At 34.5% G+C, this 15,735-nt stretch overlaps 1 protein-coding gene across 1 annotated transcript in view; it reads right to left on the bottom strand.

Annotated features, from left to right (window-relative positions):
- Positions 1–15,735, bottom strand: part of TLL1 (tolloid like 1) — a 212,377-nt gene that overhangs the window by 56,143 nt on the left and 140,499 nt on the right. Inside the window, exons 10-12 of the mRNA XM_049631294.1 lie at positions 5,068–5,170; positions 2,455–2,571; positions 1,142–1,287 (exon numbers count right to left, since the gene is read on the bottom strand). Coding sequence (XP_049487251.1) covers positions 1,142–1,287; positions 2,455–2,571; positions 5,068–5,170 — 366 coding nt within the window. The remainder of the gene's footprint in view (positions 1–1,141; positions 1,288–2,454; positions 2,572–5,067; positions 5,171–15,735) is intronic.

The following is a 15,735-nucleotide window of genomic DNA, read 5'->3' as shown; positions in this document are numbered from 1 at the left end:
AGCATATAATACAATCTCATGATCACACAAGAGAAGACGATTTTTTCACGATAAAAGGAAGTATGTCTGGGAAATTAAATGGCACATGCAAAGGGGTAGAGGTAAGTACCAAAGAAACGTATTACACAGCCTGCACGTGGAGGCGAGAGAGTCTCTGGGCTCATGGGTGATGCCTGGATTCCCCTGGTGTTTCTGCCACGGAGACAGAGACACCACTATACTCACTGCACTCAGTGGCAAGCATACTCTGGCAGAGGATGGGGTTCTCTTCAGCCTTCTGACTGCTTGGACAGAGAATCAGCCTTCTAATCAGTGAAGAAATAATCTCCAATTATGGTATCTAGATCTCTGACCCGTGTCTGCCCCTACTCACACCACCTCATTATTCCTTCCCACTTCACCTTGGGGTCTCAATTTCCAGGCCGACTCTTTGATGTAAAATACCATGGAGTTTTTGACAAATGTCCCCATCTGCTGGCTTCGAATCCGAAATAAGTTCCGCCAGCCCCACCAAAATGACTCATCAGCCAGCTTGGTAGTTTGGAGCCCAGACTTTGCTCCAGAATCCTGACTAACCTTTGGTTTATTGTTGCCTCATCTCAGAACGCAATGTTGGTGCTGATCTCCTCCCCGATATACATTTTTGATGAAATCAAAGGCGAAAAACACTTAAATCTCTATTTCTGATAGGAACAGTTTTCTGCCTAATGGTAAAAAGGTGAAGAAGGGATTTTCTCCATAACAACAACAACAAAAAACGAGGGTCTACCTTTTAACCTCTTAGTTTACAAGAGAAGTAAAAGTTCTATTATTTAATGGACTCTTCAAGCAGTCTTGGGAAGGAAGCCTGTGCATTTGTCAAAAGAAACTGTGGTCAGCACTTCAAACATTCTAATTCAAATGGCACAGTTAACGTAAACTCACTTTAATCTTCTTGAAAATGTCTGCAACAAGAGGAAAGAAGGAAAGAAAAAAAAACACCTCTTTCACTCTTGATGTTACATTTTATAGGCAATCCTTTGCTTCTCTGCTGATTGAAAAGTGGATTCTCTGGTTCTCTGCTTATTTAATGAGGATCCCCTTAAATGGCACTGTCATTTATGGATGATATGTTCCGTGAAGGTTGCCCAAAAGACTTTACCTCAAAGGCCTGAAAGGTCAATCCGACATAGTAGTCTTCTGACACTGTTATTTTCCACACACATTCCTTCATCGGTCTGTAGTCATCAGGATAATTAGGAGACTGAATCTGTCCCTCGTTTTTACGTATCTCACCTCCACAGATTGCTGAGGGCAAAAATAATCAAATAAATAAACCCAGAAGTGCCATTCCGTTTTCATTTTCTTCTGAGATAACATTTTAGTTCAGTGCCTGTGGCTGAGTACATAAAGACCAGGTTATAAAAATCAAAGCTGGCTGGTTGTACTGTCGTAAATATTTACATGGCAAAAACGTAGTCAGTTAACTATAAATATTAGAGAACAGCAGGGGACTATAGGATTTTTTTGGTCACTATTTATTTACATCTTTATAAAAGAACATTTTTTTTTAACTTTTAAAAACCTTTGGAGATTTTGTAAATGTATTCTATGTGACAGAATATTCTATCATATTCTGTGTGATTCCCTGAACTGGTTCTTACAGTCTTTTGACCTTAGGTAAAATAGTTGATCAAGAGAGACGCTCCACAGAACTCTCTGGGCCTCTGGCAGTAGGCTAGCATCATGTGATCAACATCTGTGGCCTCATCCAAATAACCCTCTTCATTGCCATACAGTTAATCTCTAAAACAAAATGCTTCCGTTTATTCAAAAGTTTAAGGGAAGCAGAAATCTTCTGTCTTCTAAATTACCTAAACTTGTGTGCTAGCAGAGGCAGGAGCAAGAAAGGTCTCTTCAGCCCACAACCTGGCAAGAAAAGGGCTGCTTTTAAAGCCCGGACACACAATGCCAGTTTATTGTTTTAGAGAAGTATAGGACAAAGCATCTAGTAAATTCTGCCTTGAATGCTGACTCTCCCACGTAGACAAAGCATGCCCTAGAAATGTGTACAATTGCTTTCTGTGCAGTTTCCTATGACAGAGAATTTCAGCAGTATAGGGACCAAATAGACACAAATCTAGTACAAAGGAAAAATCATAATTTCTTCATGACATTTTAATACTATCATGGAAACAAATGGAAATTTAAGAGCTCTTGTGCCATTTTCCCCTCACATACCCCTGCATACATTTATATGCTACTCTATCACTGGTATCAAAAAACAGGTTCTTCTTGCAATTTAAATGGACTGAGTAGTTTTCTTAAAATCAGTCTTGTGGATATTATAACCCAGATTTAGAAAACTTCATAATTAAAATATGGTTACAATATCATTCTAATGACAATGAGAGAAAGGACATCTCTGCTAAGAGATCTAAGGGGAAGTAATCTCTAAAACTTAATGTGACTTGCCTTCATAGACAGCTGCAAAGCCTTTTCCCACCCAATTACTGCTGCTACGAAACTCAATCCACATTCTGCTGTCTGTAGAGGTAAGAACTTCAGGCAACTTGTCCCCACAGAATCTACCTAAAAGAAATAAAAGAATAAAGAGAGACTCCTAAATATGACTCTATATTCTAGTTGCTTTCCACTCTAGCTACAAATTATATATATATATATATATATATATATATATATATATAATTATATGTACATATGTATGTACATATGTATATACACATATATAGCCTGACTTGGTTCCTATACTCTATCCTGAGTAACTAGAGCTAGACGTATGCTTAATATTTACTTAATAAAGGTATATAAATAAAATAATCTCTTCAAATCTATTTATAAAATACAGGAACATAGCATCCTCAGATTGACTGGCTGATGTCAGTATCATGGTCTACAGAATTAAGAAACAGCTAGTGCAAAAGACATATTTGTAAAAGGACGGACAATGCATTAAGGTTGGGACTATTCTTTCATGGAGAACAGAAAAAGGTACAAATGATCTGAGATCAGAGCGGTCACTGTAGAGTATAGTTACTTGGTTAACGATGTGTCTCAGCCCGAAGTGGAGTTCTTTGTCTAGTTCGGCTCAATGACGAGCCATCAGGGAGACCCACATACTGCTTCAAGGATCTTACACTACTGGACATATTCCATCTCATAAATAAAGTTATAATCTGTAGTGCAGTAGGCAGGCTGGCAAACAGGACCCGAAGACCTGGGTGTGAGTTGTGATTATTTTCTAATTGTGTATCCACAGGGGAGTATAATACCAAATGAATATAATAATACCTGTGATTCCTTCTTTCTTCCCTCAACCTTCTACAAGTATTTATTGGCTCGCTGTATATCTGCTACTGTGCTTTAAATTTTCATATGAGGACAAAATGGTTAAATACAGCAATCCACACGAAATAATTCTACAAACAATACATTGTCACCCATTTTTGTGTGCCCCTGGCAGGGATGTCATACATAAGCTTAGTATATGAAAAAATGGTAGTCAACTTAAATTCATACTAAGAAACAACAGATGAAGTGTCTTCCTAAATGGCAAAGTAAATCAGGGACATGCAAAAGAGAGTAGTGTTTCTTAAACTGTAATGTGCATAAGAAATGCCAGCAAGTATGGAAAGATACAGTCTCTAATTCAGAAAGAATGGAGTAGAACCTGAATATCTACATTTCTAGCAAGTGATTCTGATGTTGCCAATCTGATGGCTGTACTTTAAGGATCAGGTCTTGGGGGAAAGAGTGTGAAAAACTTTCCACAGAAAACCACGATCAGGCTGAACCAGTCTGGTGAGCCACTTATATACTGAAGCATATACTGAATTATACTATATACTTATAGCATCCTAAAGAAGAAGTGTGCTTCAATACTTAGCTTTAGATTTGGTTCTTCAATATGAATTTAATGAAATGTGTTCTTATGAACACACGTACACACATAACAAACTGCTTCACCTAGACTAAGAAACTAAGTGTTCAAGACAATGTGTTCCTCAATCTGACTTATCAAACTAGTTCAACTCTTTATTTTTTCCTTATTTTTAAACACTTCTAGAATCTCTTGGACTTATTAAGGCTTTTAACACACTTTTGACTACAACAGCGTCCATTCAGCAGGTTTTAGATGTTAAGAAGAAAGATCTGTATGGCACATAAACACAACTGAACAGAGCTACTCCTAAAAATAAAGGCATAGTTGCCATTTCAAAAAATGTATATAAAGAGAGAGTAGGTACACGCTCACAACAGCACTCACCTTTAAGTAAAACAGAAGGCAACAGTAAAGTGCCTCATGCAAGTTAATGGTGTGGTCTGTGGTTAAACTTTGGCAGCCGACTTTTGTAAGCACCAAATACGAGCTACAATTTATGATACAAAGTACAAATGCCTCTTCTCAGCCACAAAAAACTCTCTGAGAAGCAAAACTGTGACGCCTAGAGGAAGAGCTAACATGCGTGGCATAAGAAATCAGCCACCAAACATGTAGCTAACAGCTCACATTCTACTGCCTTAGCAAACAAAACAAACACTTACAAGCACGCTCACATAATCGATCTGGTTTCTGCATTAAAACAATAATGCTCAAATTAAAAATATATAGGCAAAAGCTATTCTAAATCGTTATACTCAGATCCAAGTATTTCCTCATAATGTAAGCTACTTTAAAATCAATCTACTTATTTGTATTTTTGCTGAAGTTGAAAAGAGTACAATAGAAATTAAAATGTGGACCCCATACATTGTTAACTCTAAGATAACTCTTGAGTGAATCTACTCTGGGGGGCACCTGGGTGGCTCAGTTGAGTAAGCATCTGATTTTGTCTCAGGTCACGAACTCACGGTTCGTGAGTTTAAGCCCCATGTCGGGCTCTGTGTTCAGAGACTGGACCCTGCCTGAGGATTCTGTGTCTCCCTCTCTCTCTACCCCTCCCCAGCTTGCACTCTTTCTCTTTCAGAAATAAATAAAAATTTAAAAAATTAAAACAAAACAAAACAATCTACTTTGGGCAGGACAGACTGTATGTGTGGCCACATAGAGGGTAAATACTCTCTTACCAAGGAGGGGCGATTTCCTCCAGCAGCCATCTCTTACTTCAATGTAGTCATACCAGCACAAGCTGCTCTTGTATAGGTCCATCGTGGTAAAATTTAAAACGATCTGCAAATTGGAGCAAAACGACACAAAGACGAAAATGATTGTTACCGCACAGGCTAATTTGATTGCTGGAGATTAGGAATCCAGGACTACAAAGAAAACAGATTCATAGCTAATTCTTTTTTTTTTTTTCTTTTTTCTGTTAGTATACCCTTAATATAGTTTCTTGACAAATGCCCCAAAGAAAGAAAATATTTTCTCATTCTCCTTGATGTCTGACAATATAGAACTACCATGTCAATAGTTAAACTAAACATTTTAGCAATCAAAGCCAAGTTTCTGTAGAAGTAGTTTAAACAATATTGAAACAAACAGAAATCTTTATTCAAATAGTTTGTTTTGAATGTTTTAAGATAAATATGACTTAAACCATGAGAAATTCTGATTTTGCCATGAATGTCTTCTTTTTAATAATTTATTTCAAAGACGACCAGTCAGACATCTATAATTATGTTAAAAATTACCACCATGTGCCATGTTCCAAGAACATAATATCATTGTGTATGCTGAAATGTTTTAAATACAGCTCTAAAATTTGAATTTGTCCATGTAAGTATAATCAAAGACAGATGTCATTATGCTTCTCTAGATCCAAGAATATATATTCAAAGACCTTTTAAGTTATAAGATCTTGCACATGACCCCTTATTTTGTACTTTGTTTTGAAGTGATGCTGCTTTTTGTGAAGATAATTCAGATAATTCAGGAACAACTCTAGGAAGGATAATTTTCTTACTGCTTTATAACAAGAGTTTATTTTTCAAATAATTAACTCTTCTTGATTACACTAAAAGTAGAGCCAAACTAACATGAGAAATATACCTACCTGAAGTAAAATTCACTTGGAAAATAGTTTTTTTATTCATAAAAACTCATTCTAAACTCTATTCTGCTTAAAGTATCTAAGATACTTGAGGTGTGTAGTAAACCTGTTTTTTACTCCAGAAGCTGAAATGGATTTTGGCCCAAAGTGACCAGTCATGAGTATTTAAATAAATGCTTCTAATCTAAAACTATAGCTTGTAATAACATTTAAAGAATCCTTTGGTGATAATATAAAAATCTGAATGTAAGGGTACTCTCGAGCTCAAGAAATGAGTAAAATATATAAAGAAGCAATCAATGCTAAGTCCATATTACAGAAGAGTACCACCGTTTTTGTGTAAGAAAACATATACTTCTCCCCTTTCTTGAATATAATACTTAACATACGTTAAGTAATATAACTTGAATATAATACTTAACGTATGTTAAGTAACTTAACAACATAAGAAAGAAACTATGGCAAATCGATCTTTTTTTAAAGATTTTTAAAATACCTTTTGATAGTTTATTTATTTTAAGAGAGCAAAAGAGAGAGAAAGAGAGAGAGAGAGAGAGAATCCCAGACAGGCTTCAACTGTCAGCATGAAGCCTGATGTGGGGCTCAAACTCATGAACCAGGAGATCATGACCTGAGCCGAAGTCGGACACTTAACTGACTGAGCCACCCAGGCGCCCCTATGTCAGATCAATCCTAAACTAACTTATTTCTTCCAAGAATTGAAGATATAGCATAACAATAAATATTTCTCATGGCATCTTCTATTTTAGCAACACAATGATCGATGAAACTGTACGCCAACATTGATGATAATTGCCCATATACTCATTTTATAGAGATAGAAACTAAGAATCTGTCTAACTATAATGAAAGTCTGTACTTTATAATGGCATTAACATTTCACCATTAAATTCGACCTTTTTTGGTTTCCTTAAACGTGTACTTTCTTAATTCCAAAGAGATGAGAGTAGAGGCACACTGTTCTGTTTTTTAATGTAATACAGTAAGTGTAGCATAACTTGGTTTTATTTAATTGTTCATTTATTTCTATCTTATTTATAGTTTCTCCTTTTCTCCTTTTTCTTTTCCTTCACCTAATTTTATCAATCAAAATATTCTCAAAAATGTTACAAAAATTTCCAAAATATCCAAGGACACAGGACTGATCATGTTTTTCTTTCTTTTTCGGTACTCCTCAACATTCGATTATCAAAATACATAGTTTCGAACGATTTTTTTTCTGAGGCTCCCAATACGTTTCGACTCCATCTCTGAATACCAATGCAACATTAGGTTATTCTTACGACATAATTGAGAAATGATTTCTGGTTTTTCTCCTTAATTTTGTATTTACTTTAAGCCTGCTACAAATGCAAAACACTACCACTGCCTGATATTAGGTTTCGTTCTACATTTGTGTTTTCTCTACAGCAACCACCAGGGACTCGAATCTGTAGGATCATATAAGAACTCAGTTATTATAGTAAAAATGGCAAAACTAGAATTTAGACACAAACAGTAGACCCTAAGGCTCATTTTATGGTTTCCTTCTTGGATCTAAAGGTGGATTTTATAATGGTGTGCAAATAGTATCACTTCCTCTTCTAGGAGGGAAAGAAATCAGCTAAATTGGAAGTATGTATATCGTCAAATTGTATTCAAAATTGAAACAATGTGGTTGGATTGCTAACAAGTAGTTAATATTTGAAGTTCGGAACACACACACACACACACACACACACACACACACACAGAGTTGGAAGGGGATAACTCTAAACAGAAAAGTTTCCTATCTTGTTTTTAATCTTCTATTTTAAATGCCAAGCACTGTGGAGGAACAAAAATGGCCGATTTTAATATAAAACACAGAGTCCTTTAGAAGCAGAAAATGCAATAAAGATAGGTTTTCTAAAATCAAATCTTAGGGCTCTGACCTAGAAGTAAAATGCTGGCCTTTGACTAAGGTTGCTAGCAGAATCCATACTTGAACTGCAAATCAAAAGCACTTGGAAAATATCTGGTTGTCTTACATTATATTATTTTATGAAATATGTTGCACCTTTTTTAAAGAATGATGAAGGAAAAACTACCTAGCACAATTATATAAATGTTTATTTCTTACTGTAAGTATCAATTTAGCAGTATCAATTTAAATTTAATCATGGCTCCCTTGGAACATGAGATTGAAGGAGATACAAGGAATAATTTTAAGATTTCCTGTGATCTGTTATGAGTCTTAGTTGCTAAGTTAAATTGATACAATTGCTGTGGAGTTTGCTTATTAATACTTTGTACGGAGTACAGAGTCTTGAAGAAAGGCAGATCAACAGACAAGGGACTGGATGCCTGCATATCTCCAGAGAAAAAAATAATCAAAAAACTACTGTCAGCATAATGAAGACATTACTGACTACCTACACTAATTCCATGAGCACCACAGAAGGACTAATTACAATAACGTTTATACCTTACAGTGCTGAGGATGAGGAAGACACAAATGTTATCAATTAGACTGATATCATTAAATGGCTTTTTAGAAAAAAATATTAGAATCAAAAGCAGTAAAATAAAATAGATTTCTGGGTTCCAGCCAGAAGAAGCTTGGAAAAACCTAATTATCTCTAGCGGGACTATAGGTTTCTTCTCAGGAATAAGACTAAGGGGTGAGAAGATCAGTAAACTATCCCCCATGGGTCAAATCCAGCCTTCAGTCAGTTTTTGTAAAAGTTTGTTGGACCCATTCCTTTACATATCGTCTGTGATTGCTTTTGCAATATGATAGAATTTAACATTTGAAACAAACTGTATGAACTGCAAAGCCAAAGATATTTACTGTATATCCTTTCCAGAAAAATTTGCAAACTCATGGAATAATTGATCATTACGCTTTCGTTCAGCCCTGAATTGTATCATGCCAAAGGGAAAAAATTTACATCTTTTTTTCTGCAACTGAAAGCTATTTATGACTGGGCATCAGAGAGCACGGGTTCAGGTTCTAGCTTCTTGGTTTGCTAGTTTACTTAAACTTTCTTAGTTTGAATGTATTTTCTTACCATAAAAGCCCTGGAGGCCACAATATCAAGCTGGTCTCAGCAGAGTTCAATCAGAAGGATTTAATTGGGTAATGTTAGCAAACCACTAAGGTAATCTGAAAGCATTGTTAAGATTCTCATGTATTAATATTTTCATGGTAAATATAAATCCTCACAATATAAATCCTGAAGATAGTTATCAAATAAATACAACTACTGACCCAATTTACTTAATCCAACTATGCTGGGAAACATAAAAATATCAGCTTAATTATAAGGTTTCACAGGAAAATCAACACATTAAAGTAAGGGATTCTTACTTTAAAATCTAAAGAATAGACAGGAGAACCTGGGGCCTTGGCTCAAGTCCCTGCTTTACAACAAACTAGTTGTATGAGTCAGGTAGATCCCTAATTCCATCAGGGATTTATTATATGACAGGCATTGGATTATGACATAAAGGTAATTTCTCTACTTAAAATTATATGATAATACCCGGATTTTGACATTTTGATGTGTCATTACCAACTACTCAGAGGAACATTTTTCACACCTCCTCTTCCTTAATTCCTACTCCACTCCATACTTAATCAATTCCAATTTGCACAATTCCCCTAATGTTCTCCCTCCATTTTCACTGACCTTGTTCTCCATACCTCTTTGCATTAAGTGAAATAATTTCAAAAGCTGTGTTTGGTTTTCAGGTTCACCGGTCTCTAATTCACCCTACCTGTATGACCACTTTAATCCCTTCAAAGTTGGGTACCAGTGGCTTCACATTCAACTCAACATAAATTTCTAAGCCTGGACATCACGACTCTAGGGTCATAACCCACCACTGCTGCCTCATCTTTCACTACCTCAAACACAGAATCTTCATCCCACCCATCCCTGACTTCTTGCCATTGTGCCCTGAAAAAGCACCCCCAATTCCAGCACTCCTTTATTCAGGGTGTACATAATTCCTCCCAGGACACCACTCTCACTTTCCCTGTTTCTGGAATCCCTTTATACCTTTCAAAGTCAGTATCAAAAGTCTAGATCTCTCAAGAAGATCTGAGCTCTCTTATCTCAGCATTTCCACTTCACTTGCTTCTTATTTGTGGTTTTGTATGATTAAAAAGAGACTTGATTTATTTAATTATTCTCATGTATTATTTTTCATTATCTTATTTTTGATTTATGTACTCAACACCACTTTTCCAGAAAAACAAAACAAAACAAATCACTTATGTTTTCTTCAGAAAAATATGAAGTGTAAGTTTAATTTTTTTTTACTTAAAAATGATTTCATTATTATTTATTTAAAAAATTTTTGCCCAACTTATTTGAAAAATAATCTTTATAAACAAATATATGACAAGTCTTTTTTGCCCTCAAGCACAGTTCTGGTCTTTTTAGTTTCTTCTATGGATTCAGAAGCCTATTTTGATATTGCCACAGAGTATGAATTACCAAAGCTCCATAATGTTTTTCTATCATCTTACAGTGCAATCCACTTTTCTTCATTTTTTTCTAACTTGCCTTGGTTAGTCCAACCCTTAATATTTTATAAATAACCTCTGAAATAATTGGGTATAGGTATAAAACAAAAATCTATTGGAAATTTACTGCAATTACATTAAAGCTATACATTAATTTGGCCTACTTAAAATTTTTTAAACATTTAGAAAAAAAAAGGGTGGTTCAGTCAGTTAGGTGTCCGACTCTTGATCTCAGTTCAGGCCTTGAGTTTAAGCCCCACATCGGGCTCTGCGCTGGACATGAAGCCTACTTAAAAATAAATATATAAGGGCACCTGGGTGGCTCAGCCATGATCTGGTGCTCAGGTCATGATCTGGCAGTTTGTGAGTTCAAGTCCCAGCTGTTCAAACTGTGCTGACAGCTCAGAGCCTAAAGCCTGCTTTAGATTGTGTGTGTGTGTGTCTCTCTCTCTGCCCATCCCCTGCTCACACTCTGTCTCTCTCAAAAATAAATAAATATTTTAAAAAACTAATAGATTAAATAAGTAAATATTTTTTAAAAAACCCTATATATTTATTTGGGAAAAACTGACAATTTTAATATATCCTGACATATGATACATATCTCAACATCCTGCTACATGACAAGTTAGTTTTTTTAGTCCCACATTAAAGCCTTCAGTTTTTAAACTCTGTTCCATTTTAACATATTTGTTTTATCTGATCAACTTAAGTGTGTTTTTTTAGTTGATTCTTCTGAATTTGTAAAAAGATAAAATATATTCTCTATAACTAAAGAAAAATTTAATGATTAGCTCTGCCAATTGCAAATTGTGTGGTGTCAAGGGGGTTACTCAATCCTTTCTTAAGTTCAACTTCTTCATGTATAAAATAGAGATAATTACAATACTAAACCCGATAGGGCATGAGAAGTTTAACACGGTGCCTGGCATAGTAAATACTCAATAAATATTAGTTTCTTATATTTACTAAATTGAAAACATTCCTGCTATGCTTAATTCATCACGTTGTCATTCAAAATACATATTGAACTCTAGTGTTGCCAGCATTTATGAAATATTTAGCCAGCTTTTTCTTTCCATTTTGATACAATTATTTGACAAAATAATAGATTTTATAATACTGAACTACCCTCATAATACTGAGCCAAAACATTTGCAATCTTGTAAATAATGTGGCTTGATTTCATTTGATTAAATTTATACAACATTCATGTTTTTATATTCATATGTAGGGCGCTTGACAATTTTTTCATATGTGTTGTGTATGCCTATCAGAATTTTACTAGTTTAGTAACATAAATGGAGAGATTACACATTGTTATACAATGCACTTAAAATGCATTTTATTACATGGGAGAAATCTCGAGATTTTAGAATTTGAAAAAACTGCCATGAGAAATCATCTGCAAACAGCGTAATTTTATAATAACTTCTGTAAACTTATTTTATATGGTTATAATTTATTCAATTTTTAGGTCTCATTAAATCACTTTTGGTATCTTCAATTTCCAGGATCCTACATTAAGAAATATTTCAAATGAAAATATTCCTGCCGGGGTGCCTGGGTGGTTCCATCAGTTAAGCATCTGACTCTTGGTTTCAGCTCAGGTTATGTTCTCATGGTTCATGGGATCAAACCCTGTGTCGGGTTCTGCAGTGCAGAGCTTGTTTGGGATTCTCCCTCTCTCCCTTTCTTTCTACCCTTCACTTGCTTGCATTCGTGTGCACTCTCTCTCTCAAAATAAATAAACAAACATTAAAAAAAAGAAAGTATTTCTGCAAGTTTTGATATGTCGCAAAGTTAAACGTATAGCCAATTATATACAGTGAAACTACATTATCATGAATTCAAGTAAAAAAAATATTTCACATTTCCAAACAGAAAAAAATACTTCCCAAAAATGCTAATAAAAAAATAATCTAAAGTATAAACCATAGGCAGGACAAAAATGAGCCTTAATGGAAGTCCGAAATGCAAGAAGAAATAATGAATAAAAGTATTTGATAAATCTTCAAATGCTATTGAGAATGAATACTCATGTACAAGAGAATGAAGTCACCTTTAACTTAAGCCATATGCAAAAATTAATTCAATAATGAATTAAAGACCTAAATGCAAAACCCAAAACTAGAAGAAAGCATAGAGGAAAAGCTTCATGATTCAATGATTTCTTGGATATGGCACAAAAGCACAAGCAAAAGAAGCAGGAAGAGTTAAGTGGTGCTATGTCAAACTAAAAGGCTTTTTTGCGAAACAAATAATCAACACGTTAAAAAGGCAACTACAGAAAAGAAGAAAATATTTGCAAATCATATATCTCATAAAGGGTTAATAGTCGGAATATGTAAAGAAATCCGAAACTCCACAAGAAAAAATAAAAGAATCCAGCTAAAAAATGGGCAAAACACTTGAAGATAACATTTCTCCAAAGATGATATACAAATGGCCAAAAAGCTTATGAAAAGATGGTCAACATCACTAATTATCAGAGAAATGCAAATCAAAACCAGAATGAGAGACTCAGTAGGTAGAGCATCTAACTCCTGATTTCAGCTCAAGTCATGATTCCATGGGATCAAGCCCCACGTTGGGCTCCATGCTGAGCACGGAGCCTACTTAAGATTCTTTCTCTCCCGCTGCCCAGTCCTCTGCTTGCAGGTGCACTCTCTCTCTCCCTTTCTCTCTCTTTAGGGTTACTGGAGGGGTTCTGGGAGGGGGGATGGACTAAATGGGTAAGGGGCATTAAGGAATCTATGCCTGAAATCATTGTTGCACTATATGCTAACTAATTTAGATGTAAATTTAAAAAAATAATAAAGTTAATTAAAAAAAAGAAAAAAAAAAGAAAACCCCACAATGAGATATTACCTCTGACCGAAAAGGATGGTGACTTCCAAAACAAACAAACAAACAAACAAACAAACAAAAACAGAAAACACTACATACTGGTGAAGATGTGGAGAAATTGGAACCTTTCTACATTGTTGGTGGGATTGTAGAATCATCTGACCACTGTGGGAAACAATATGGAAATTCTTCAAAAAATGAAAAACAGAACTACCAAATTATCCAACAATTCCACTTCTGGGAATATATACACAAGAATGGAAAGGACTGTCTTGAAGAGATATCTACATACTCATGTTCATAGTAGCACCATTGACAATAGCCAAAAGATGGAACCAACTCAAATGTCTATCAATGGATGAACGGATAAACACATGCGGTCTATACATATACTGGAATATTATTCAGCCTTAAAAAGAAATAAAATCCTGTCACAAGCTCAAACATAGTTAAACTCTGAGACCATTATGCTAGATGAAATAAGCCAGTCACAAGAAGACAAATACTGTAAGCTTCCACTTATGTGAGGTATTTAAAGTAATCAACCTCACAGAAACAAACAGAATAGTGTTTGCCAGTAGTTGAGGGGTGGGGAAAATGGACTTGGTTAAAAGGTACAGAGTTTTAGTTTTGCAAAATGGAAATGTTCTGGAAATCACCGTCATAACAATGTGAATGTACTTAACACTACTGAACTGTACACTTAAAAATAGTTAAGGCAGCAAGTTTTCCACGTGTTTTTACCAGAATAAAAAAATTTGGTAAACATCTGTGTATAGTTTCACAAATGTTAAGTGCAAAAAAACAATAATATCTCATTTATGTCAGAATGAAACAAACTGGAAGAAAAATACAAAAATAACAGCATCTAAAAATGAAGATAATGAGAATTGTAATCTTTTTTTAGGATATTTTTATGGTTTGGGAGAAGGATAAAAATACTAATTAAATATGACTCCATTAAAAAGACTGCTAGAGTGGTGCCTGGGTGGCTCAGTCAGTTAAGCGTCTGACTTCGGCTCAGGTGATGATCTCACAGTTCGTGGGTTTGAGCCTGGTGTCGGGCTCAGCGCTTACAGCTCAGAGCCTGGAGCCTGCTTTGGATTCTCTGTCTCCCTCTCTCTCTGACCCTCCTCCCCTAATGCTCTGTCTCTGTGTCTCAAAAATGAATAAACATTAAAAATATTTATAAAAAAAGACTGGTAGAAAAAGCGTACCAAATATAAAAATACACACTTAAAACTTTCAAACCAATAGAGAGAAAATAAATGAAACCATAAATTCAATACATAAAAAGGCAAAAAGTAAAATAAAAGAAACAGAGTGGAGCATACAGAATGCAAAAAAGAAATAATAATACATCAGTAATCACAATAAACGTAACTGCAATAAACACTCTAGCTAAAGACAAAACTAGCCATCATGAATTAAATAAAAAATAAAACCAAACTATTTGCTTTCTAAAAGGGACATACGTAAGACACAAGATCATAGAATGGCTGAATGTCTAAAGCAAGATGAATATATATCAGACAAGAATATTAATCAAAAGAATGTGCATCCTTATTGATATCAGAAAAAAATAAGGGTATTGACCTAAATCATAACTAGAGATAAAGAAATTTAGTATATAATAACAGTTTGATTATCAAAAAGATGTTATATTCTAAACATAACATGTATATAAAATTTAATAATATAAAACAAAATATATTTTAAATAGTATTTATTTTAGAAAGTAAAGAGAAATTAGTAAGTCCTCTGAATACTGACAAATATTAGCATACCTTTCTATTTGATAGATGAAGTAAAAAATAATCATTAGAGAATATAACACTTCACAATTAAAACACTAATGCATATATAAAGAACTTTGCATCCAATTACTGCACAAAACACATTTTAAGAAATAATTACTCTTCATGAATATTGGCCACTTCCAAGGTCATCCTACCAGCCTCAAAATATTTCAGGGACTGACACCTTACATGCTATAATCTCTCATCAGAAGTGACTAGAGGGGAAATTAATAAGAAAAAGTTGATTGGAAAAACAACATATGTTTACAAATAAGAAAATGTATGTTACCAAAAAATATGTTGGTTGAGAAGAAATAATAAGAGACAAAGAAGAAAATGAGAATTGAAAAATAGCAAAAACACAGTGTCAAGCTAGTGAAATTCAGACAAAGTAGCTTTTAGAAGGAAATCTATAGCCTTGAAGATTTGTATTGGAAAAGAAAAAAATTCTTGGAATTAGTGAGTTAAACTTCCAACTAAAGAAGTGGAAAGAATAGCAAATAAACCCAAATTTTAAAGTAAAGAAAATAATAAAAACACAGAATGAAAAATGAGTTGATATTGTTCATTGACCACTTAA

The sequence above is a fragment of the Panthera uncia genome, chromosome B1 (genome assembly GCF_023721935.1).
Source record: "Panthera uncia isolate 11264 chromosome B1, Puncia_PCG_1.0, whole genome shotgun sequence".
In the NCBI taxonomy this organism is placed as follows: Eukaryota; Metazoa; Chordata; class Mammalia; order Carnivora; family Felidae; genus Panthera; species Panthera uncia.
Note: the sequence above shows the minus strand (reverse complement) of the source record. Positions and strands in the feature narration are given on the sequence as shown.